General features: G+C 41.4%; 1 protein-coding gene across 1 annotated transcript; it reads left to right on the plus strand.

Moving 5' to 3' along the window:
- Window positions 1–23,924, plus strand: PLCXD2 (phosphatidylinositol specific phospholipase C X domain containing 2). Its single transcript, XM_030020250.2, has 4 exons — window positions 1–212; window positions 13,578–14,038; window positions 15,241–15,482; window positions 18,212–23,924. The coding sequence occupies exons 1-4, from the start codon at window positions 74–76 to the stop codon at window positions 18,372–18,374; spliced, it is 1,005 nt and encodes a 334-aa protein (XP_029876110.1). The 5' UTR covers window positions 1–73; the 3' UTR covers window positions 18,375–23,924.
- The last annotated feature ends 928 nt before the right edge of the window (window positions 23,925–24,852 follow it).

Raw genomic sequence — 24,852 nt, forward strand, 5'->3', positions numbered from 1 at the left:
CGGGCGGCCGTTGCCGGTCCCGGCCCTGACCCCGCCGCTGTGGCCCGGCCCGGCCCGGCTCCCCAGGCCGGGGATGAAGCCGCCGGCCGGGAAGGAGGACGGCCGGCGGCGGCGGTGGGCGGCGGGGGCAATGGCGGAGAGCAACGCGGACTGGATGGGCTCGCTGCCGGCGGCGCTGCGCTCCTACCCGCTCTCCAACCTGGCCATCCCGGGTAGGGCGGCGGGGCGGGGAGCGGAGGGGTCGGGCGGGCGCCGGCGGGGCCTGCGCCCGCCGGGGCGGGGCCTGGCGCTGAGGGGAGGCGGCGGCGGCGGCGCGTACCTCCTCGGCGAAGCGGTGAGCGGGGCTGGGGCTGCGGTGCCCGCGCTCTGGCTGCAGGCTCGGCCGTGGCGGGGGGTTTGCCCGGGAAGCGGGCATTGGGAGCTCGCCTGAACCGCAGCAAGCGTGCGGGGAGTCTGTCTTCAGGCGTCCGAGCCTGGCTGGGAGCCTGAGCGCCTGCTCGGGCATAAGGGCTAACTTGGATCCCGCCCGGCGCAGGAGAGGCGGGAGGGCCTAATCCGCTGTAAGCGCGGCTGGGAGTCTCTGACCCGTGGACCTGCTTGTTTTCGTTGGCTTTTAAAAAAGGTAGCTGTGACTTCTGGAGGTCCTCCTTAAGGTTTCTCAGGTTGTTGGAGCAAGGCTAACGGCAGGCAGGGAGAGAGGTTTGTTTACGTTGACCCTAACTGGAGGTTCATTAGATGGAAATGGCTTTTATAGCAGAACCTAGACATGGCTTGTCAGAAAGAAGAAGAGTACAGCACGGTTATGAAATATCCCAACGTATGATGTTACACTGAAGACACTAAAATACTGTCATTACTTATAGAACTTTCCCTGTTTCCAGCTAAACTTAAAATAACTAACTCCTAGCTCCTGCACAGAGCTTCTATTTCAAGAAATTGGCAAGGGTGAGCGTCATCACTTCTGATTTACTCATAGATAAACTGACAAATGAGGAAGACAACAGATGACCCTAAACGTACTTAGGAATAGGCTGACTTTCCATCTGTAAATGGTAAAAAATAATCTAGTATTGCTTGTAGATGTCAATAGGGAAGATTGTAGGGGCACATACTATAGCAGCTCGTTCTGATACTGAACGTTAGACTCTGGTCACTAGTGGTACAGGCTTGATTTTCAGGGTAGCGCTGTAACTTATCAAAATCCTTTGCGTATGTGTTATATAGAGGATGTGCAGAGACACTTCCCTAGAAATAGAGTAACTTCCTTTTTTGTGCCAGCAGAGATAACAAAAGGACATTTGAGGCATGTAGAGAAGGGGCTGTGCACCTCCTGTCGAGTACCACAGCACTCACTGCTGGTTTACCTGAAGTAGAACAGTTGAAATGCCAAGTTTTAATCAAAAGTAGCACCCTTTCCTACCCTGAGAGTAGTAAAAGTATTTTATGTAACGGTGTTCATTTGAACAGGGAAGGGGGACAGAAAAGAAGTTCAGTGTTCATATAAAATTCAGGGAGCTGCAGATTTTGAAACTTACGGCAAAGAAATCCTTCTCTGTTTTAGCAAAGAGCAGTAAATCAACTTTCTATTGCTGTAGCAACTTAAGGGCTGTGAAACTTTGCAGAATGTTATGGTATAGATTGCGTTAAGTGCATTGCCACTGTCCATCACTTACATCGTGCAACCAGTATTGTAGCAGAGAAGCCAAGGAAATGATTGTTTCAGTAATGCCATGCTGCTTTTAAAATGAGTAGTGTTTCTTTTGAAAATGCTTGCAGCATATGTTTATTTGCAGTCAAAGTTAATGTATTTTCCCATCCCTTTCTTGCATGTACCTCATGCAACCTGCGAGCAGGGAAAAGATATTTTGGGTAGATGTTTTGGGAATTTTTTTTTTATATTTTAGTCCAATGATTATTTTGCTGAAGTGGATTTTTGGTGTTGTCCTTGACAAAGAAACCTTTTTGTAAGCCAAGGTGGTGTTACTAGCAGTGTGCAAGGAAAGGAGTGTACAAAACAAGTTGCAGTTGCGGCATCTGTTTGCAGATGCTGAATAGCAATGAAGGCCAATGCTATCTTCAAAAGAGATGAAATGTAGGCTTCGGCTCAAAAGAGATGAAATGTAGGCTTTGGCCCAAATGGGAGCATTGTTGTTTTTGCTTAATACCTGTCTGTGCATATGACAGGTGTGGCCTGCTTTTGTCCATTTCCGGATGCATTTGTTTTCTCTGCTGGAGGAATGGAGTCAACTGGGTTTGTTTTTTGGAATTCCGCCCCCCCCCCCCCCCCCCATCATTTCCTCCTCCCAGTCACTCTTTGTATGTAGGAGCAGAGATGTAACTCTAGGAGTTGAAACCTTAAAAGATGTTTTAACTTTATTTAAAGTCAGCATTCAAAACCATGAAACTGTTGTTTAGTTTTGTGTGTTTGGGTTGGTTTTTGTGGTTCTTTTTTTTTTTTTTTTTTTTAGCTTGTTGCACTTTGGAGAAATGCAGCATTTGAAGAATAAAAGAATCTACTTTTTTTTTAAAGGACAAAATGTTGATAGAATGGGGCTATTTAAAGTGAAAGAGTTGGTAGTATACACAGAAAAGAAACCGATTAAATTCAATCTATTGTATGACATTGTAAGCGGGAAAGTCTTAACTGCTGTATGAAGTAAGGATGTCTGCATAGAGTTCTGCTTCTTTATTTGTTGCAAACAGTCCAGCTTTGGAGCTGCTTGTTTTCACTGGCTTTAAAAAAGGTAGCTGTGACCTTTGGGGGTCCTTTTTAACCTACATTGTTCTGTGATTCCCTGAGCTATTAAATGTGTGTGCGTGAAACATGCTACCTGAGGGCAGAGGAAGTAATTCTTTGCTCAATCCTTAGAACCAACTGGTAAGAAATTATGTTTAAGGTGGGTAATTAATGAAGTGTACCAGTTTGGTGTTTACATGCTGATTTAACTCTGCTCAAAATGGAGAGAGACTTTGAAAAATTTCATGTCATCCTCCAAAGCTTGGGTGCAATCAGTTCCAGAGTTTGGGCTTTTCTGTTGTTTCTATTGAAAAAACTGTAGACAAAATGCTATAGCAATATAGTCTTGTCCAAGGAAAAGAGATGAGGTTTCCTGTGCGATGTCATGAGAGAAGGAATCTTTTGCAATGAGAAATTGCCAAATATCAAGTTACTAAAATGTCATCAACTTACATGCATACAATATAGTCAACAAAATTAACCACCTTCAAGTGGTGAACTTGTGTGAAACTCTAGAGGGTTTTCTCTTAATTATACTCTAGACTAATCCTCTTTGAGTGTGGGTTTAAAAAGAACTTAAACATTTTGATTGTGAATGTGACCCTTAGCAGGGTTTTGTATAGTATTTGTTTAATCTCAAGCTGGTTTACTTTAAACAATTTTATGAAATCATGTACAACTGTGATGCTTACTACTTTCCTTGGTCATCTCTTAATCTGCATCTGTTAGTTTTCTTTCTTCCCTCATGAGAAATGGAACACAAGAAGAAGCTGCAGTACTCTCACTGATCTGCTTTCAAAGTAAATCAGCTATTTAAAGAATTTGCTGGAGAAGCCGAACCTGTTTCTTGCTTGTACTTGCACGCTGATAATTCCTAGCACCATGGCATGTCCAATTTGTACTGTTTCATTTCAACTACTTGCCTTTCTAAGTAATTTTTGCAGTATGATAATAAACTAGGTGCTGGAGTCTGAGAAATCTGTCTGCTTCTGAACATACAGCACTGTTTTCCAGCTTCATCAAGCTTTTACATGAATACTTGTATTAGGACAGGTAAAACACCTTTTCTGCCTGAAGATCTGCTTTCTGAGATCATGATAAGCTTGTGCCTGTTGTTTTGAGTCAGCAAAGCAATCTAATGTTCAGCAATGTTCACTGCCAACTGTCAGTGTTTGCTTATTGAGTGTTTTGTTAGTCCAGCCTCCAAGGTGCTGAATGAATGTGATGAGCAGAGAGTAGGCAGTTCTGTTTTCCTTTGGGTCTCAGTAATAATGCATTTACTTAATCCTGTCTGGGTTATACCACCTTAAAATAATTAAGAGCCATGACATAACAGGTAGGTATGCTTGCAGTTTTTGATCAAACTGTATCCCTAGATTGGTTCCCTGTTCTGGTCAGGATGGTTAGCTGTGAGTTTTTCCCCAGTGCTGATTTTCTTTCCTTGTCTTCTACAGGAAATTTATGATAACTTAGGGATCCACTGCTTCTTGCAGGAGCACCCAGAATAGTTACGGGTGCCCTTTCATAAAATAAGTAAGCTAATCAAATGCCTCTTCTGTCCCCTGCCTTCCCTCCTCTACTCCTACAAGTATGAATGAGCATGTTCAGCAAGCTAGGCTGATGGAAAGCTTTTCTGTGTTGATGATGATGATGGTTTAGAGGCATTTTTTTTTTTTTGAGAAGTGGTTCCTGCCAGAAAAGCTTCTTGAAACAACTGTTCATGGAATTGGGCAAACCCCAGGGTGGGTGCTGGAGCATCTGGGTGTCACAAGGGAACATGAAGGTTAGCCTGGTGTGTCATGGTGCTGCAGATGTAGGCAGGAAAGGACAACAGGTTGAATGGCTGTATTTAGAAAAAAAGGGTGATTATATTTTCTTTCATGTAGTTTTGGTGAAACACCTGCTGTTAGTAAAAATTAAGCTTAGTTGGGGAACAATTAATTTGAATCTGAACTAAGTTCAGTTTGATTGGAGTCACTGGAGAAGAGAGCTGAAAAATAGAAAATCTGGAAAAAGTAAAATGTTTTACTTCAGCACTTTGATATGTGATATTAAAAATAAGCTTACACCAAAGTTTTTGTCCTAGAGCGCAAGATTTCTTTTTTAAATTTTGAAATATAAATGTTTCTGTTGTAGGTCAAATTTTGTACGTCTAAGGCTGATTTGAAATGCTAAAGAAGTCTTTGCCACCAAAAGTCAATTTTTCAGATACCAGCAGGGCTAGGGCTGAATGTCACGCTGGGCAGGGTGTTCTGCTGGTGCGGAGTGTGTGGGCAGCCTGCCCCTCTGGGGAGAGGTAGGGCAGCTCTTCAGTCATGGCTTCTAATGGTGCACACAGCCTTTTCTGTCATCTTCTAGTGATCCCAGCTGGTGTGTTAGCTCTTCCTCCAAAAGTATGTGAACACTGGCCAGAATCTCATTTCTAAGTAATGCATAGCAATTGGAATGTGGAGCCATTCCTGCCTGCATCAGGTTGGACGATTGGTGGAGTGTTACCGGTGGGATGCTGCATTATGTAGCTAGAGCAGATGGAAAAAATGAGGTTTACAGTTCCAGAAGCATTTTTGTAACACAGAAAATCATACTGGCTCAAATATGGCTAAAATAAGATCATGTTGGAGAGTTGAAATAGTTGTTAAAATGTCTTTGACTGTCACTGATCTCTGAGGAGATGTGGGTCCCTGGCCTTCTAAAATAGCAAGTCTTTGTCTTCTGCTCCAAACTACAGCACTAATCAAGCTGCTCAATTCCCTGCTACGACACATGCACTCTTTTAATTAACTTTCTAACCAACTTTTAATTGAATAACTTTCCATAGTTTCTTCACAGTAGTGTCGGTACGACTGTGGCCGAAACTTTCAGTACTGTAACATGCCACTGTTTGTGCCCTTCACTGAGAAGATCACCCCAAAACCCGAAGGCAGAAGCCTGATGGTTTTGATATAAATGATCAAAGTCCTATGAAATAATCAGCCCTGGAAAACAAAGCTTTTACAAATACGGCTAGTAGGCGGTCTCAATGAGGAGCAGCCCTACCAGCCAAGCCTGTAGTTAAGCCTGAAGGGGGGATCCAGAGCGTGGAGGGCTGTGTTTGCTGTGATGACAAGCTGCTGTGGGTGACTGCATGGTGCTTGCCTGCAGGGAACAGCTAGAGCTGGTGGGGCCCTGGGCATCTCCTGCACATCTCCCCACCCACCAGCTCTGGCCAGCTCTGCTGTCCTGACAGTGCAACTGCTCACCAAAAGCCCTATGGGTGGCTTGCCTTTTAGTTGGCCAAGCAGAATTGAAATGATTCTTAAGAAGAAGCAGCCCTGTCTAATTAAGAACTGGCCACTAGCATCTTGGTAGATTTGATTTTTTTTTTCTTTTTTTCCCTTTGCCTGCATGACCCTAAGGTGAGCTGCTGAACTTGCTAATGCTGTGGTTTTCTTGTTTCTTTGTTCACGGACTGGTGTGCGCTATGGACGTGGCTCCTGAGGGGAGAAGCGGTGGTGAGCTTGAGACGGCATCCTCCTTCCAAAGAGTACTCCTTTGGAGTCCTAATTAAAAGGATCACTGAATCAGCTAAACTGGCCATCTGTTGGGTTAAAGCTGAAAGGGAGGAAATATATAAGGTTAATGTTCTCATTCACCAAGCTTTATTTTCCATCACAATTTAATTGGCATCTACCAATCAATGAGGTAATAAACATTAGAAGAAAACATCTGCATAAGTATGATGATATTGGATATGATTTGTAAATGCAGATTTTTCAGGATGAACTTTTCCTGAAAGGACAAGTTATTTTATTACCTTGGTTGTCTACTTCATTGTAGTGGCAAATCTCAAGTCTTAGAGAGGGGCTTTTAAACTATCTGCATCGCTATACTGATGAGAGTATCTAATGGAAGTTGTTCTGCTATTCCCAAGTACAAAGTATTCCCTTTATACCTCCCTATGTGAGGAACTGGTGTGGCAGATAGTGAAGTAACTGTACTGGGTCTATGCAGGAGTTCCACTGAAAAGCCAGCCTCAGATCTTGGGGTTTCTCCTTTTTAAATGACCACTGTCATCTGTTTAGCCAAAACTGACTTGTTCTGGAAGTGCCACAAAGTTTTCTTGTGACAGCATATGAAGATATTCATTTTTTCATGAGGAAAAACTTTCTTCCTTTTTTTTTTTTATTAAAATCTGTGTGCCCTAGAGAGTGACTTCACTGGTAAATGAGTGCAGAACAGGCTAAAGTTTTACTTCAAACAGAGAAAACCAATCATAATGTTGATATAGATGGTTGTTGCTTTCCTTCCATGTTGTGTGGAAGTTCCAGTTTGCCTGCTCTTCCAGAAAAGATGTAAAAAGAGGGAAAAGTAATGAAAACAAGAAAAAATTTCCCTAGAGCCTTCTCAGTAGAGAATGAGCCCTTGGTTCACACACTTCTGAGTGGTCACAAAAGAGGAATATAGGACTCTAAACTGAAGGTCTTTTCAGAGCAGGTGGATCTATTCAGGCTTTGAAATGGTAGAGAAGTACTGCCACTTTCTGCTTTCCCAGTGCAGACAGCAGAGGTTGCTGATAAAAATGGGAATTCATCGCTAAATCACAAAAACTTAATGGCAATAACTACAGCCAGTGCCAAATAGATATTTCGTTTGGCTGGAAAGAAAAGCAAACTACCATGTGATATTGTGTCTGAGACAGTTTTAAGCAGTCCCTTTCTCTTTGTACCCTTTTTATTCCCCCCACTCCAACTCCCACCCTGAAAGGGGCGGTGAGGGGAAATCAGGGTAATTCTTTGATAGGGAGAGGAAGTTTTCCTAAGAGGATTTGGTCTGTACTAGGCTTTGTCCTCCCTAATGAGACTGCATTAAGAATACCTAAAGGATTCTTTTAGGATTCTATTAAAATATAAATACTCATCTCAATGGTTTTATATAATTAATTATCAATAGGATGTTTGTTATTCCTGCTTCTCCTCCTTTTGCTGGGCAAGTTAATATGAACTACTCGATTCACTTTTCATTAGTGAAGAGCTTTTAAGATGTTAATCTTTTGATTAGAAAATCTGGATTGTTAATGACCTGAATCCTGAGGACTTCTGGGCTTTGAGAGGCACTTTTGTTTATCCCATTTTTCCCTCAGTTCTGGCACACACAGGACATTTGGTTTAGAAGAACATTTGTGGGACAGTCTTAACTTGCCAGCACTTGCATCCTGTGTTTTTGGAAGTTGCTTGCTGTGCTTCTAGATGTCTTGGCTATGTGATGCTTGCTATGCGATGTCGTATGTGGTGTTTTGTAATATATGAGGAATGTACTTTGTGTAGTGGGCAAAGCTAGCTCTAAGAAGTTTGGCGTCACTACAGCTAGGGTGATTCTTTGTCCACAAATGACCCTTTAATGCTTTTTAGTGGGTTAGTACAGTATGTTGACCTTGCTTCTTACAAATGTTTAATATAACAAAAAAGGTTTTCTTGCATTTTTTTCATCTGCTTAATATTCCATTAATGTGAAGATCAAAACAAATTAGTCTGATGTAGTTAAACTTACTGACAGTGCACTCTCCTGCCTTTCTGCTTTCATTGTTTCTTGGTTAGACTTTAGCAGAAAGTGTCTTTAACTGCTGCTTCTGACTAGTCCACAGCCTTGCAACCTGGGAAACTAGTGATACAACTGTAGACATGCTTGTATCTGAAAAACCAGGAGTTCTTGTCTTGTTTTCAACTAATTGGCAGTGCACAAGTATGTTCTCTGTTGGAAGATCTCTGCACTTTGCATGCCATGCAGACATATTTTTAACATCCCTTGAAGGTAAATTTACAAGCTTGTAAAAGGAAACCGGGGTTGGTGAGGTGATGCCGATTCCTATCCCTGCGCTGCAACTGTGTATGTGGAAAGTACTGATGTGGAAATGAAAGATAATACAAAGTGATATAGCTAGTAATTGTTGAAATTCAAGGCTTAATAACATTAGTTGATTAGTGTCACTTGTTTGAGCTATAACGTGGGTTAATTTGAGTATCTGTGACTAAGTAGCATGACAAATAGGCACACTAGAAAGTTAGACTTTGCTGCAGATGTGATGATAAAAGGCTGCTTTCTAACAATTAGCACAAAGGCTTCAACAAAAAAGTCGTCCTGAACAGTGAAATACAATCTATTTAACATACAATTAACTTGAGAAATTAGTGTAAGGAGAATAAAAAGGAGTTTAAACATATTAATAAAAATTAATCCACAGTTGCACTTGCTGGGATAAAATTAAGAGGACTATTCATCACTGTAACAATCTGATGTCTGAAAGATACCTCTTTAATACTATGATAATCATATCATGGCCTTTGATGGTTAAATATCTGGGCATCTGATGGGATGTGACTGCTTTCCTTGAAGCTTCCAATCTTTGTCAGATGAAAGAAAGGAAACCATAATAGAGCAGCCATTGTCTGTTACTCTGTAAGAGCTGCCAGCTGATTAGCAGTCCTCTAATTATTTTTTTTTCTTTGAATGTGCAGACTCTTTCATGTTGAAATTTAATGCTTGCTGCTTCATGCTTTGCATCTTTGGCCTGTTGGAAGCGACTGGCAAATCATCATCTCCTTGTTTTGTTTCCTGTGCCTAGCTTGGTTTTGGGAGGGGCTTAGCACCAGACTGATGCCGTGTCACTTGAGTAGCTCAGTAAGGATTGCAGTCTGAATGCTAATTTGTTCCCATGCACAGTGACTCAAGAAGTGTGCTGCACATGCGAGAACATGCCCTTGAGGCAGTTCAGACTGGGATTCTGGCCTCTGTTTGCCTGAAGGACAATGAAGACTAAGTTTTCTTGACCTTTCTGTGCATTTTGATTCCTCAGTCTGTAAGATGGAAGTTATAAATACCTGGGTTTATTAGTTGCTTTGTTCACAGTCAACAAGTTTAAGGAATGGATTTATTGAGTCAGTGCAAGGTGTTACTTATTTTTAAGATGTCAAGTATCGTGTGAAATGTTTTGCTGATGAGACTTCTTGAGTCTTTTTAACTTTCCTGAGAAAGTGGTCAATATAATTTGGAGAGACCCACACCATTTGGGCAGGGGTGAAAACAGACTGTAAAGGATTTCTTATACACAGAAAAGATCTTTCCGTGTATGTCATGAGAGATACGTGATGCTTGCTCTGTTCAGCAGCTGCCAGCCCCTTTGCCGTTACTGTACAACATTACAACATCTGAGGATCTCCACACATCCTTGTGTTAGACCTTAATTGAGAATGTGGTTAGCAGCTCTAACACTGAGCTGCTAATTAGATGGGGCTGGTCTGCTCCATGCTTCTGGTGTAGGTTCTGGCCTTTACCTTTGAAATTGTACAGGACTGGGTTGGCTTAGGTTATACTTTTTTCAAAAAGAAATCGTGCTGGATCAGCAGCCAGTCTGGCTCATGCCATGGCTACACTAGGGCTTTCATGGAGTTTAGGGGTAGAGCGAAGGAGAGCAGGGATTATTTTGACATCATGATGCAATCAGCTTAGCATGTAGCTTAACATCACAGCTAAGCTATATTAAAAGCCAGTGGCTGAGCTGGTAGCATAACACAGTGATCTTAAATTAAAGAAGGGCTGGGTGGATGACATGGATCCTTACCTAGCTCTTACTTCTCAGCCCAACAAGTATCCAGTGCTGTTGCTTCAGGTTTACAGTTTGCTTTTTTTCTCTTACTGGAGTAAAAATGTTCTGGGTCCAGGTTTGACCTAGATATTTCTCACTGTTGGTGGCTGGCCTTCTGTAAATGACCGCTGAAAATCTAATTTAACTTATGCTGTGTCCTTCCAGCCTCAGTATTGATGATGCTTCCCTGTCTTCTTTAGGTGGTCTTCCACCAACTGTGAAAAGGAGAGCTTGTTTTTTAGATGCTCCAGCTCATGTTCTACTTGGTTATATCTAGGTACACATGTTGACTTTGTTATAAATGAGAAGTCCAATTTCCTAGGCTTTTAAGCAGAGCTGCAGGGCAGGAGTTTTAAGGATCTTCTCTAACTACAGAAGCATGTCATATATATTCCATTTCCAAAATAGCTGCCCTGTTAAGGAGCGCAGTTCTGTATGTGTTGAAAAAGTTGCAACGTGCATGTGGCTTGTTTTCTTTCTTCTTGCTTTCTAGAGCTATAAATAGATTTTGGGTTGTGATAGTGCAAGGAGAAATTTGCTCTCTGTATCCTTAAATGTGCCTTGTGTGTGGCAATCTGCAGAGGAAAGGCTTTTGTAGCTGTGAAGTATGTGATCAGACTTAGGAAAACAAGCTGTTTCTTGGCTTGGATTTGCTTAGGCAACTCTGAGTTGACAACAATATATTTCATGCCAGATAAAGTTGTCATTCCTTCGTAAGGCAGATTATCAGTGACACTGTCTGAGGGAGTGTAATAGTGCAAGTGACTTCTGTAGACAGCTCTCTAGAGGCTGCTGCACAGTCTTAGTTAAAATGAAAAGAAAATGCTTCTTATGGCCTTATTGTAGCATGTTAAACAATTTTCTACAGCGACCTAAATGAAGGAAGAAATTAAAAGAGAGAGAATTGAGAACTTAAAAAAACCAAACACCCACACAAAGAAAAACAAAACCCCCCATGACTTCTTTGTCTGAAGTGACTCATTCAGAAGCAGAAGACAAGCCCCTTGCAGTTGAAGCCTACTTTCCAAATATTGTAGAAGCTTGAAAGGCTCATTCTGCTGAATGGGGAGGTGTATGAAACTCAAATGTCTATGAATTGCAGCTTGTAATATGAGCCAGGCCTTACATGGCTTCTTCTGAAATGTCTTCACTAGATGTTTGATTCTGTATTTTGTCAGGGGTCATGCATTTGGAGGTGGGGAAAAAAATCTAGGTGTCACTCCAAAACTGTCAGCTACTTTTTGATGTAGTTTACTGTGACAGGTACTAAATAGCTTCTTAAGCCGACATATCTTAAAAACAGCTTTTTTTGTTACTTGTCGCTTGTTTCTAGAAGACTGAATAGAAAGCCACATAAGAGACACACTTTTACAAAGACTGTGAAGAATTCACAAAGAGTTGATCAAAATTGGTTTCAGTGTTCATTTGTAAAGCCTGAAAACTAACCTTCACGGTTCCTTTTCAGTACTCTTGAACTAGTTGAAATTCATGGAGAAAGAGTGCTTTCAAGGTTGTTGTGAACTGATGTTTGGTTTGTGCACAGTCTGTTCCTCCATCTGGATTAAAAAATCCTGACAAGATAATCCAATTGAGATCATAATCTTGTTTATAGCTCTGATCTTGTATCACAGGAAATGCGTCAGTCTTCAGGTGAGCACTGGTACACAAAAGTTCTGGGTAAAGGAGGCTGTGGATGCCTCAAATGTCTTAAAATTGGAAATGACAAATTAGGACTTTTTTTTTTTAACAGAGTTGCAGACTGAGGTAGAAGACAAAATTCTAGAAAAGTATAGTCCCAGAAGGAGGGACAAGAACCCTGGGGCATGCAGGAAGGGAAAATGCAGATGCTGGCAGCACGGTGTGGGGTCACTGTACTCCCAAGGCAGCTGGAAAAGGAGCTGCTTGTGGTGACTGTGGGTGAAGATGCTTTCCCTGTACTTCAGCAAGTGGGTGTGCAGGATGCAAGTGGGGTTTGGCTCAATGGGGAACCTCTCATCTGATGTCCTGAAGAAAAAAGTGAAGCAGGGCTGTTAGAGCTTCTGTAGTGTTTTTCCTGGCTGGATCTTCACAGGGAAGTCATGCCTGGAACGGTTGCAGCTTCTTGGCCAGAATGCCGGTGCCTGGAGTAAATGGAGAAATCCCTGGTCAACCTCAGTCTATGGTACATCAGCTTCTGCCCATCTTTGCTTTATGCTGCCCTGATAGAGTGCAAACTGAGATAGGCTGCCCTGTTACTCTTTGTTCTGTTATTGACTTGGCTTAGCTAGGGATCTCTCATTGACTCTGAAGCTGTTATTTTGAAGATGTTTTGTTATTTCTCAGTTTTGTTTCCAATTACTACTGAGTTTTCAGTTGGAGGGCTTTTTTTCTAGTAAGCACAAATTTTATACTGGAGATGCAATTTCTCTGCCAGGGTACAGGCTGTTACAGGAGCTTTGTTGGACATGTGTAATTTTGGCAGGGACTGGCGATTTTGATTGTTGGTTGTCTTTCTTGGTGAATCTTATTCACCCTCTCTGTGGTCACTCAAAGGCACTGCCAGGTAAAAGACAGGTTCATGAACTTGTTGAACTTGGTATCAAACCACACAGTAACTGGTGGTGGTGTACTCAATTGTTCCACCTCTAAGTTCAGCCAGTTGTTGCCCACTGTTCAAACTATTAATCATTTGTTTACTGTCTTGGGGCTAAAGTGAGAGATGCTGGTAAGGCGTTTGCATGTACAGATCCCTCTATCTGTCACATGAATAATGATATCTGTTCCAAGAACTTTGGTGCATTAGGGCACAATTGGATTTACCAGGTAGAATGACAATAAAGCCTCAGCTTCTTTCAATGAAGCTGGAGTCTCATCTCAAATCAGTGATGTACCAGGCTCTGGGAAAGCTTTGGAGGTAGATTGATAGTTTGTAAATGAAGGAAGGTTAGAAGGCAGTTTGCTTTACCACTGATGTTTATCTCATGGTCGTGATTTTCAGAGTGCATTGAACTTGGGAGCTCAAACAAGAAAACAGATCAAACCGAGAACCTTAAGCATAGCTCTTGTTGTGCAGTTAGGGAGAATAAAGGTGTAAAGGATAGTCTGGAAGACCCACACTTCAGCATAACTCTCCTGCGACCCTGCCATGCATGTAGCGCTTTTTCAGTTTACAGGGCCCATGGGTATATGTGTTTTGGGGGAATCAGTTTTCTAAAATTAAATATTCCTGGCTTTTTTTCCTAGGGTCACATGATTCTTTCAGCTACTGGGTTGATGAGAAGTCTCCTGTGGGACCAGACCAAGCCACAGCCATCAAACGTTTGGCCAGAATTTCCTTGGTTAAAAAGATCATGAAGAAATGGTCAGTGACTCAAAATCTGACTTTCAAAGAGCAGTTGGAAGGTGGGATCCGCTACTTTGATCTTCGTGTATCTTCCAAACCTGGGGAAATAGGACAAGAGATTTACTTCATACATGGCTTGTTTGGCATCAAAGTGTGGGATGGGCTGAAGGAGATTAACACCTTTCTTGAGCAGCACCCCAAGGAAGTAATCTTCTTGGATTTCAATCACTTCTATGCCATGGATGACAGCCATCACTTCTTCTTGATCAACAGGATCCACTCAGCCTTTGGATCCAAACTTTGTTCTGTTGAATGTGTAGAATATGTGACGCTAGAGTACATGTGGGAGAAGAAACACCAGGTAGGGAAAGGATGTGTAATGTTTTTCAAACCTGAAAGGTTAAGACTTAGAGAGGCTGGGTGTGGTTCCCACGCAGAGGTATTGGCCCAAGGACACTGCTGACAGCCCATTTAAAGCCCACTAAGGCCTCCTTTATGTAGCATGCATGTTTCCCCCCATTTATTTGCAGCTGTATAGCCCCTCCATCCATGGTGTGGCTAGACTGTGTCCTGCTCCCAAGCATGTTCCTTAAACCATTAAATAATAGTATCCTCAGGGCCTTGTGCTCCTTACAAATGGTTTTCTTTTCTGGAAGAGCATGTTGTGCTGACTTGTGGTGGTGAGGATTTGATAAACTGTTGTCTTTTTGGCCAGTGTGAAGCATATAAACTTTAACATGACTAAGGTATCTACAGAATTTCTTGGCTCCTTTGCAGCCGTCCAAATCTATAGTGGCAGGGTTAAATGCCTCTTCTCTGTGGTAACCACTCACATGTGTACACACAAATGGAGAACAGGGTTTCAATGACTGCATGTAATTTTTAAACTGTAAAAAAGGTGAGGCTTTGAGGAATTCCTCTGAACTGATGCTGTCAGTGCTAGGGTCAATCATTTGTAAGTTTGGGTGTTAATAACAAGTGTTGCATCTTTGCCTGCTGCCCTCTGATAGTGAACCACCTTACAAGGTATAACATACAGACCTCTGATTTAGAGAAGATTTTGCTGACAACAAGACTGGCTTTGGCATCTCATGCAGTAAGTGTGAGTGGAATGCTGTTATGCCAGTCAGCCTGGTACGCTTTAGCCACTTAATAGGAGTTATGCAGAAGATGGCAAGACAGCTAAAATCCCTAACTTCAAGTACAGATGGTAATGTTCTCTGACAGTGCTTTGGAATACTCTTAAACTGAATTCTTTGAATGACATTTCAGTATATTCCTGGCAACTTTTTCATTTTGAACTGATGACCCTTAAAGCCTGAAGCAATTCTGTCCTCATAGCTAACCAAAATGATCTCAGTTGTCTTTGTTGGCAGTAGTGCAACAAATGTACTGACACTCATTACTTGGGAGCAGCTTCTTTTTGCTTGGTCCTCTTTTAGCTGCTATGCTAGCTGCAGCAGTACTGCATAGGCATAAACAAATGCAACACCCTGTTTAAAGATAAGGAACATAGTTGTGAATTTTTGTTTATTTTTTCTCCTTTTTTCTTTGTTCTGTTAGGTTCTTATATTCTACCACTACCCTTTGTATCAGGAATACCCCTTCCTGTGGCCAGGGAATAAAATGCCAGCACCATGGGCCAATACAACCAACGTGCACAAACTGTTACAGTTCCTGGAGACCACTCTTGAGGAGCGAAGTCGTTATGGGACTTTTCATGTTTCTCAAGCAATTCTCACACCTCGAGTGAAAACTATTGCACGGCATCTAATTCGTGGTCTGAAGAACACGCTTGTTCATAGGTAAGGACTTGTCTTGATTTCTCAGTTCTGTACTTACCACGTTTCATGTTGAAAGAGGCACTGAGTCAGCAAGAAACAGTTTTGCTTCATTACTATTGCTCGTGAGAGATATTTGCAGTCATTAAAAATAATTATTGAAAATACTAAAGTAACAGGGTATATATGTAAGTGTAAGTGTGCTTCCTGGTAATTGGAGCTCTTTCTGAATGGGATGTGATTTCATAAAACGTGGGCTGGACCTGTTGATTGAAACCAGTAATTCATTCCAAATTGGCTGAACTTGAATTTAGGGGCAAAAAAGCTTGTGCCGTAGAGGAAAATAGCATATTCATGGTCTCGGTTCTGCATTTGTCTGTACAAATCTGTCTCTAACTTCAGTAATAGCCAAAGATATATGACATGGGGTAGTATTTTATCTTGGTTTTTTTTTTTTACCAAAAATTAGATTACCAATTACACTTCTTTTTATACCACTGACTGTTGTACAATTAATTTGCCCGTAAGATCATTAGAAGAGGGTTTTGCTTTGAGTAGCACAGAGTGCCAGTGATTTTTTTGATAGAGTTAACAGCGTGACCACAGTAAGATCCATGTGGCTTTGTTTTATGGCATTATCACTTTAGCCTGTTTGCTAAAAATTGCTAGAACTGTAACAGTCTTGGTGGGATCTGGTCTCCTGGCTCACTTTTAATATTGCCTGTTTTGATGTCACTAACAGTTTATCTTGCCATAATGATATTAAGTTCTAAATTACACTTGTACAGGTGGTCACAACTGGTCTAATTTGATCAGCAACTGAGCTTAACATTAAGCAGTGAGATAAACACCCATCTTCAGCAGCCAGTTCACGTTCCCTTTGGGAGAGTCACTGGACACTTTAGAAGTAATTACAGTATTGTTATTTTGAAGCCAAAGTCAATATAACTTAAAAAAAAAATTTCTTCTAAAAAGAGTGAGTGTTGTGCTTTTTCAGTCACAAAAGTTTTTGTTAGAAGTAAGGAGATTCCAGGTGAAGTATAGGTCATGGACTTTTCAGTGTCCTTCCTGTTCAGACATTAATCTAGCAAAAAATAATGAAATCCAAATGATGTTTGCCACAGTACATTCAGATCTCCACTCTGGCTTGCTCTTTGCCCATGTCTGTGTGGTCAGCATTAGGCACTAGATGGTGCTCAGGTCCTTTAAGACTGGCGTTTGCTGTCACAAGTTGCGCAAATGTAAATATGTATGGTTGGTGGGGATACCTAACAGAAAGCATGGATGTAACTTATGTCTGTGTACTGTATATTAAATGTGCTGTTGTCTCATGATTAAAGGAAAGATTGTACTGAATTTCTATTTTTAAACTAGTAAAGAATCATCTAATTTTATGGAATGGGCAAGCAGTTTTGTTTCAAGTGACTCCTGGTACAGGGCTGAGCTGTAAGCTGCTGGGAGGCTGGAAGCCTGCCTTTGCTCCATCCCTTTCCCTTGGCCCCATCATTGCCACTTACTTGTTTGAAAGTAAACTGTGAAAATTTAAAATAGATGGCACTGTTTGCTAAAGCATGATTGCTTGTATACATTTACACATGCTAGTGGATTTGTACGTGTAAATCTGTCTTTGCAGTTCTGTGTAGACGTTTGCCTTCTCATACGGAAATTTTTCCCTGAATGTGAATATTTAAGTGTTCTTGAGCTCTTGCTAAAGGAGAAATGGGCATCTTTCACACTTAGCTGGCTGAAGTCTGGTTTGTCCCTTTATAGGGATAGTAATTATGTCTTTACTCAAGTTCTCTCTTCTCTTGGTTCCTGACAAAAATTTTTTTTTTCTGGAATAAGAGCTGTGGGGTGCCTTTAGGTTTTCTGGTTGTTTTTTTTTTTTCTTCCCCATCCTGTTAGCTAATTTGCTTGCCTATAATCTTATATAATTTTGTATGCATATTATGGCACTAGTTTAAATAATTCTAATATATTTAGTCATTTGTCTCTATTGGTGCTGAAAACCCTGGGGTTTGCATGTTAGAGTGCAAAAAAGCTTGTGCAGACTCCTGATTTGCACTCCGTCTGAGAAATGACTGAAACTTCTCCCCGCTGTAGAATTTCTAACTCTGTTTAACTCAGTTCCTAACACACACCTCACCTTTCTCTGGTTACAGTGATGTATGGTGGGATGCTCAACCTTTATGGAGCTGAGGGCTTGATTCTGGGTTTGGTTTCTCTGATCCCTTTGCTCTAGGTGGGTCTGGAGGCTGAAAGGAGTTTGGTAGAAATGCAGTGTGCTGCCCCTGATGACTTTTCCTGCCCACTCTAAGGCAGAGGTGGGCAGGGGAACATCTTAGGCCAGGTATAGCCTTGCCTTGTGCTACACTGAAGTCTGCTGTGAAATTAAGCTTTCAGTTCAGTGTGTTCTTGGGCAAAACCAAACCAGGATGGAAGAAATTGTAGTGCAGCATTAAATGCTGAAGCACAGTCTACTCAGTGAATCTAGAGTTCACAAATGTTATTTTGTATGCATGATAGTTTGGATTGATGATTGGCTGATATTGCCATTTGATAGCTAATGACTGCATGCTATGCTAAGCACTTTTCTCATCAGGCTAGTTGCACTTTGGGAATCAGCCAGCACCTGATCACAAATGTGAGATAACATAATTTGCAAACAGCGTGTTGTATTTAAAGTAGAGCAGAGCATGTATAGGGAAGGCTTTCTTTTAGAATGTTAATTTTCTTTATTTCACTTTCTTTAGGAATCTGCCCATGATTTTAAATTGGGTGAAAGCACAGAAACCAGGTGTTATGGGTGTTAACATAATTACGTCAGACTTTGTGGAGCTGGTTGACTTTGCTGCTACAGTTATTGCATTGAACGACCTTCTTTTAGAAGATGATGAATCTGCAAGTACATCGTGATTGCTGTGTCCCACTTGTGCTCCTCAGTGGACATCTTTGAACTATGCTAAATGTTGTATTTATTAAGTGAAACCTATTGTAATCTGCTTATTTAAAAAAAAAAGTTTTCTAGAGGAAACGTGATTAAACACCACATACAGGCAGGTCCCTTCTCCCAGGGATGCGTGGGTCCGAGTGGAACAGAAAGTGCTTTCTGAGTGCCGCTGCGTGTTTGTCTGTGGCTACGTGTTTGACTAAGTTATGCACACATCTGCTGCAGTCCGGCGCATTGTCTGCCTGCCAACAAGAGGCTGGCCTCCGAAGCAGATGTACCCGATTATGGTGCGCGTCTCCCTGGTGACTGGACTCACCGTGCCCTTGTGTGCACATCCTGCTTATTTCTCAACACCAGGGCTCAAACCGAGGATCGCTGCTGATCCCTTAGCAGCAGTGTGACCAGGCTAGCCGAGATGGTATTGTTCTTGGGCCACCTCAGGCGTAGCTGGGCTCAGCTGGAGGCTGCTGCTGTATTCATTACACTGTTTTAGACACTACCTCTGACTTACTTGAAGAAACAATATTGCTGTTGTTCAGGGGGAAGCTGTTACGCTGTGTTGAATTATCTGAACTGTCCTTTGGGCCCGAGAGGCGAAGGCTTGGCATGCTCTGCCTCTTTGGACTCCAAACTCTTCCTCTGGACCTTTTATTTTATGTTAATACTTTAATACATGTATTGCAACCATGTTTAAGTGTGTTTCTTTTGGAGAATATTTCAGTCTTCAAGTCATGAGAATCATAACTCACAAGTCTGAATTCCTGTTGTGAGACATATGAGAAACCACAGCACAACGTTTTTCTTGCTCGGCACTTGTTTTTTTCCATCTATCAAGTTTTCTTTGGGGAAAGTCTCTCACCCAGATGGCCTTTCTCTGGAAGGAGGTGGGCTAAGTGGGAGTTTGCTTGGTATTCAAAGAACTGGAGCTGCCAGGGACTGCTCAAAACACAAATACTGCATCTCTGATTTGCGATGTGACAATGAATTTTGAAATCAGACCCAAAAGTTGTGGTTGTTGTTGGAGAGCCACAGCTATGGGGGAGAAAATTCCCCAGCCTGCACCTGCTTGTGACAAAGTAAGCAATAGTCACACAAGCATGGGGAGGTGTCAGTGCTGCTTCTTTCTGTAGTCATACTCATTTTTGTGTTGATTCACAACAAAATGTGACCACTTGTGCTTGAGTCGGTGCAGTCACTTGTTGGTACTTATCAGCACTTAACTGGCTAGCTGATAGCAGTCCTACACTCTGATTTATCTTTGGTTTAAAAAAAAACCAAAACCAAGCAAACACAGAAGTGACTGGTTAGCAGATACTTCTCTGTTCAATCTTCTTCCTAAAGCAACCATTGGTGCACTAGTTATTCAGTGGTTATGAATTTGTATCAATCTCTAGACTATTTATAATGGAAAGGATCATCTTTACAGATATTTTATTCAAAAGTAAAGTGAATCTCCAGATTTATTATTTATTTTGTTATCGTACCCTGTGTCTGCTATCATGGTCTGACAGCCCAGAAAAATCCAAAACCTCTTTGCTTGCTTGTCACAAACTCTGAACTCAGGACAAGTTTATCTAAAGGTTTGCAAACCTTCCATGTGAACCTTGGTCGAGTTCTGAGCAGACTGTAATCTGATTTATCTGTTTGTTGCATGGTTTTCATTAGAGTTCCTTGAATTTTTTTTAACTGAATCTTCCTTCTAAGGGAGTTGGGGCAGGGGTGTGTCTGTCTCTCAAACTGTCTTTCTCCTTTCCTCTTGTGTTTCAGTGACAGGGTGTAAGTCATGAAAATCAGTTTTTGGGAACTAAAGCTCAAATTTCTAGTTTAAAACTTCCTTTGAAAACACTAGCAGAAGGTTTTTATTATTTTTGGTATTTTTTTTCTTGTCGATGAAACTGTTGGAACCTGTTCTGAACAGTGCTATTTTGTTTGCAAAGTTATTTAAAATACCTGGATTTCCCTTAGCTGAATTTTGTGTTAACCTACTTTTCTCATGGCCCCAGCTGAAACTCCATGATAGTGTTAAATGTATATGTTTGGTTTCAGTGTCCTTTTAGCTGCAAATTGTCTTAGAGCTCAGAACTCAGAAAAACTTGGTTTGAATGCTGATGAGGCAGAAATAATGTTTGCAAGGTTTCCTGCAGAACTGGAGGACAAAGTGAGAAGGTGAAGTGAGTATGATGTTTGCATTCAACCTTTAATATATTTTGTACTGTATATATCTACCTCAAAAGAGTTTTATCGGGCTTAACCAATGTTTATATTGTACATGCAGAGTAATGACTGTTGTTAGTCCTGTTGTATTTATTTGGATAGAGATGTGATGGTTGTAACTCAGGGCTTTGTTTAGTTATATTTTAAGTACAAACTCGGAAGTTTCTCTTAACATATTAGCTGTCAGCTCTTGCCTCTTGAAATAGGACAAAGGCATGCTAGGTGTTAAGAGTGTTAGTAGAGGGAGAAGAAATGGAATATAGCTTTAGGATTAATGATGAAGTGTGTGTAGGGAGGAAACCATTTCTCTAAGTTTGGCCTGTCTGAAGAGACTCGTGTCATTTTGGAGCCGTCCGAGGTGTTATGCCTCTCTGAGGAACCTGACAGTCTCAATAGTGAGTTGGGCAACTGGCAGGTACAATTGCCTGCGAGAGGATATCTCCAGTGGATACTCTGGGAAACGTTAATGCTGATGCTTAGAATTGGTTTTAGGGTAGTCCTAAGTAACATGAGTTACCTTTCTTCTGTTAGACATTATAGCCCGTAACAAAGCTACCTGTATAATAGGCTTATCTCTCTGGCACAGCACCACAACGTATCCAGATTCCCTCACACTTTGCAAAACAGAGCTCATCTAGACTTGGACTTTGGGCTGCGGACTCTATTTTCCAGCATTATAAAAATAAAAAGGTGAGCTGGGCAGGAAGGGAGAATCAAGGAAGTAGGGCAATCGTTTGCATCCAGTGCCCACATTGAAGGTGTGGTAGCGTTTAGCCAGGTTTCAGGCAGCAGTGGAGTGGAGCAGGTCTGGCAGGTGAGTGACAGTGGCCACAGCTCATACCGAGAAACTCAGCCAAGAGTCTGGCCTGTGAGTGGGCTGCAGCTGGGTGGAGTATGGAGCAACTAGCAGCCTGCAAGGTCATGTATGTATGAGCTCGAGGAAAATAAAGATTGGCATGAATCCAGAAGGCTGGTGGTTCCTTGCTGTTGACACAGACCTGCACCTGTTGAATGCAGTGATTGTCTTGCTTCTCTCTTCCCTAAGCAGTAGGATTCACTTTTAAACAGTTCAGGTGGAAAACTCCCCCAGAAGAATTGTTCTGAGGACCATTCTGTAGGTGCTGGGAGAAGAAAAGCTGGGAAACCAGTAGCTGCTTGAGGCAAAGTACTTGAATTGCATATTCTTGAGTAATTACTTGTATGGTTTGTTATTACAGATTCAGGTTCCTTACACATTGTTTTATGACTGTTGTATCTGTTTGTAATGTACAATCACTGAATGCCGAGCACATTGATGGTATGCTCGTTCTCCTGGCACTGATTGCTGCCATGTGCAATTCAAGGGCATACCTGAGGCACAGGAGACCTCTGTTATGTATCCATGACGGGAAGCAGCAGGGAGAAAGTTGTTAGGAACTGTATATGAGGTTTTGGTATCTTACCGTATGTTTGTAGGTGAAAACAAAGAGAAGTTACTAGATTTTTACAGACTATTATTTGCTGGGCTCCTTATTTGGGAACTACTGTCCTAATAAATTTAACTGTGGAGCTGGGAGTCGTAATGTTGACTATTTTTTTAATTTTATTTTATTTTTTTTTACAATAAAACACAGATTCTTTCTGTCCCAATTTTATCTCAAGATCTGAAGGGGTACCAACTTGCCTGTGCTTTGTTTTCTGTGATGGAGAGGATCCCACTGGAGTCAGTGCTGGCAAGGCAAGTTTCACGGGTGCTGTGGTCAGTAAGAGATGTCAGACTGGGAGTCTTCAAAGCAGAAATGCTGACTGCAAAAAGGCCCCTGTTCTGCTAAACAGACTCTTTGGAGAAGAAAGGAATAACAGGAAAATGGTATCTTTGCTCCTGACACATGCAGTTTTCTGCTGTTTTGGTACTGAGTTAATATGTTGGAGTTTAGAAAGCACCTGTGCTGTAAAGCTGAAGAAGCATTTTTGAGCAGGGATTTTGGCTCAAACAGAAGTAGGGCATCTGCCAAGATGCTTATCTATTGTTTTCATTTGGCTAAGCCTTTGGAAATATTTTCTTTGTGTACCTGTCTCAGGTGTCAGTTCATTGTATCACCTAGCAGACCAGGGTTTAGGACTTCTATAAACAGAAGACGTGGCTGTTTTGATTTAAAATTGGGTTACCCATGGAAGTCTGTGTGACTTGAGGTTTACTTGAATATACAGTATTTTAACACAGAGTCCATATACGGTGTTAGTAAGACTTTCATCTAAATTTGAGCATATTGTTAGCAACCTCTAATATGCAAATTCTTTGGTCATAGGACCACTGTTTGGGACAAAATTTCAGGCAAACTTTCCGTGGTTGTTCAAACACAGAGAAACTGTCTAATGCGAAGAACAGAACTTACCCAAAACTTCATTCAAAATTCAAATCGGGTCAAGATGTAGTCCTTTCAGCAGTGGAGAAGGTGGTTTTATTTTTTTTGTCTGACAAATTCTTATTCCAGCTTTGGTTTTTGACTCAACAGACTGGTAGAAGAGCCAGAGCATATGCTGAAGAGCAAATAAATTTTATGCTAAAGACATGTATGTTGGGCTAACTGTGGTAAGAGTATAGTGATTTAATTAGTCATACCTTCCAGTGATAATCCTATTAGTTGTTTGATTTAGGTTGTTAAATCAATCTCTAATTTGTATTTTAAAAAATCAGTCCCACTTGTTGAAGAAATGTGTGTACTTCTGTAAGTGTATTTATTTCTCTACAAGTCTTACCAAGTAAACAAGCTTTAACTTTTAATTGTAGGGACTGGCATAGGAATGTCAGCTTTAGACCTGTTTGCTGAATCTAATTGTATTTTCCTGAATATTTATGTATTGCGTGTTGTTCATTGAAATGGTACTTCTCTTACCCTTTGTTACAACTGTGATAACTTCTTCTGTATCTCACTTAAATTGAACTGCAATGTATTTTTAATTCTCAAAAAAGTATTGATCAGTACATCCTATATAAAAATAATTTTGATGGTTCTTTGATTTTTGCTCAATGTCAAATGTATTTTGCAGTTGGATTTTTCTAGTTGTGCTATTTATACTGTGGAAGGGGGCAGAGGGAGCCAGGTGAAGAGGAGTTACCTATTCTCAGTTTATATTTTGTGTAGTTTCTCTTCTCTCTCTTGGCAGTTTGTGCTTTACCCATCTGTCTGTTTTGTGAAACCAGGATGCCTCATTTGAACTGCATATAAACTTGGGCTGACATCTTGTTTCTTTCAGCTTTACTCTGCACCTATACCATTGGGGTTTTTAATCCTGAAAATAAAAGTACAACTTGGCGTTCATCATCTTTACTGTGTGTTCTGTACAGCTGATCGTTCTGACACATGATGATTACGTTGTGAGTCATTAACACCAATTGAGCTCAGTTACTTTTCTGATGCAGAATGGTGTCATTGAAGGTTGGTTTCTGAGGTGCCACATCTTGCTGCGCTTGTGTCCCCCAGGTGGTCAGACTTGGACAACGTCCTTATTTCTAGGATACGCTGAAAGCTTCTCTGTGGAAGCAGTAGTGCAAAGTGATTAGAAAACTGTGTATGCTTGCACTTGCATGCATGCACAGTTGCATCTCTGCCTGAACACAACTGGGATAAAAGCATGCTAATGCATGGATCCAGTTGTATCTTGAAAGGCAAGTACAATTTCTGTGCAGCCTCTACTGCTGTAATACAAGTGATGAAGCTCCATGGTAACACTTGATCAGGAAACGAAATACTGATAATAATTTTCGGAGCATGGGCCAATGTCAGATGCTTGTAACCCAGTGAGATCAGCGAGACCCTTCTTTTGGGTTACTTTCAGCTTGCCTGTCTTGAGAATGTGGGAGTACTGGGGGTGGGGAAAAGGGGAGAATGGATGACCCTGATTTCCTTATGTTTTCAGACACTGGTAACTACTGGGTGCTGTGTTTGTAGAAATTTTTTTTTTTTTAATGCTGAAGGTAGAGCTGGGAGTTCAGAGCCTCATCACTGCTGTCCCTACCTGTAGTCTTAGACCTTGAGGTAAGTGTTTACAAGCCAGACTAGATTAACAGTTGACTCACATACATAGCTAGCCACTGATTTCAGTAGTCTGTCTGAAATGTGCTGTAGGCAGGGAGTGTGCCTCTGGTTTTTACAGAATATATACCTATGCAGCCTAAGTCTGATGTGAATAGCTTAAGCCGCCAGCATGTAAAAACGTTGATGGCTAAATAGCTTGCAGTAGCAGTGT

The sequence above is a fragment of the Aquila chrysaetos genome, chromosome 7, assembly GCF_900496995.4.
Source record: "Aquila chrysaetos chrysaetos chromosome 7, bAquChr1.4, whole genome shotgun sequence".
NCBI lineage: Eukaryota > Metazoa > Chordata > Aves > Accipitriformes > Accipitridae > Aquila > Aquila chrysaetos.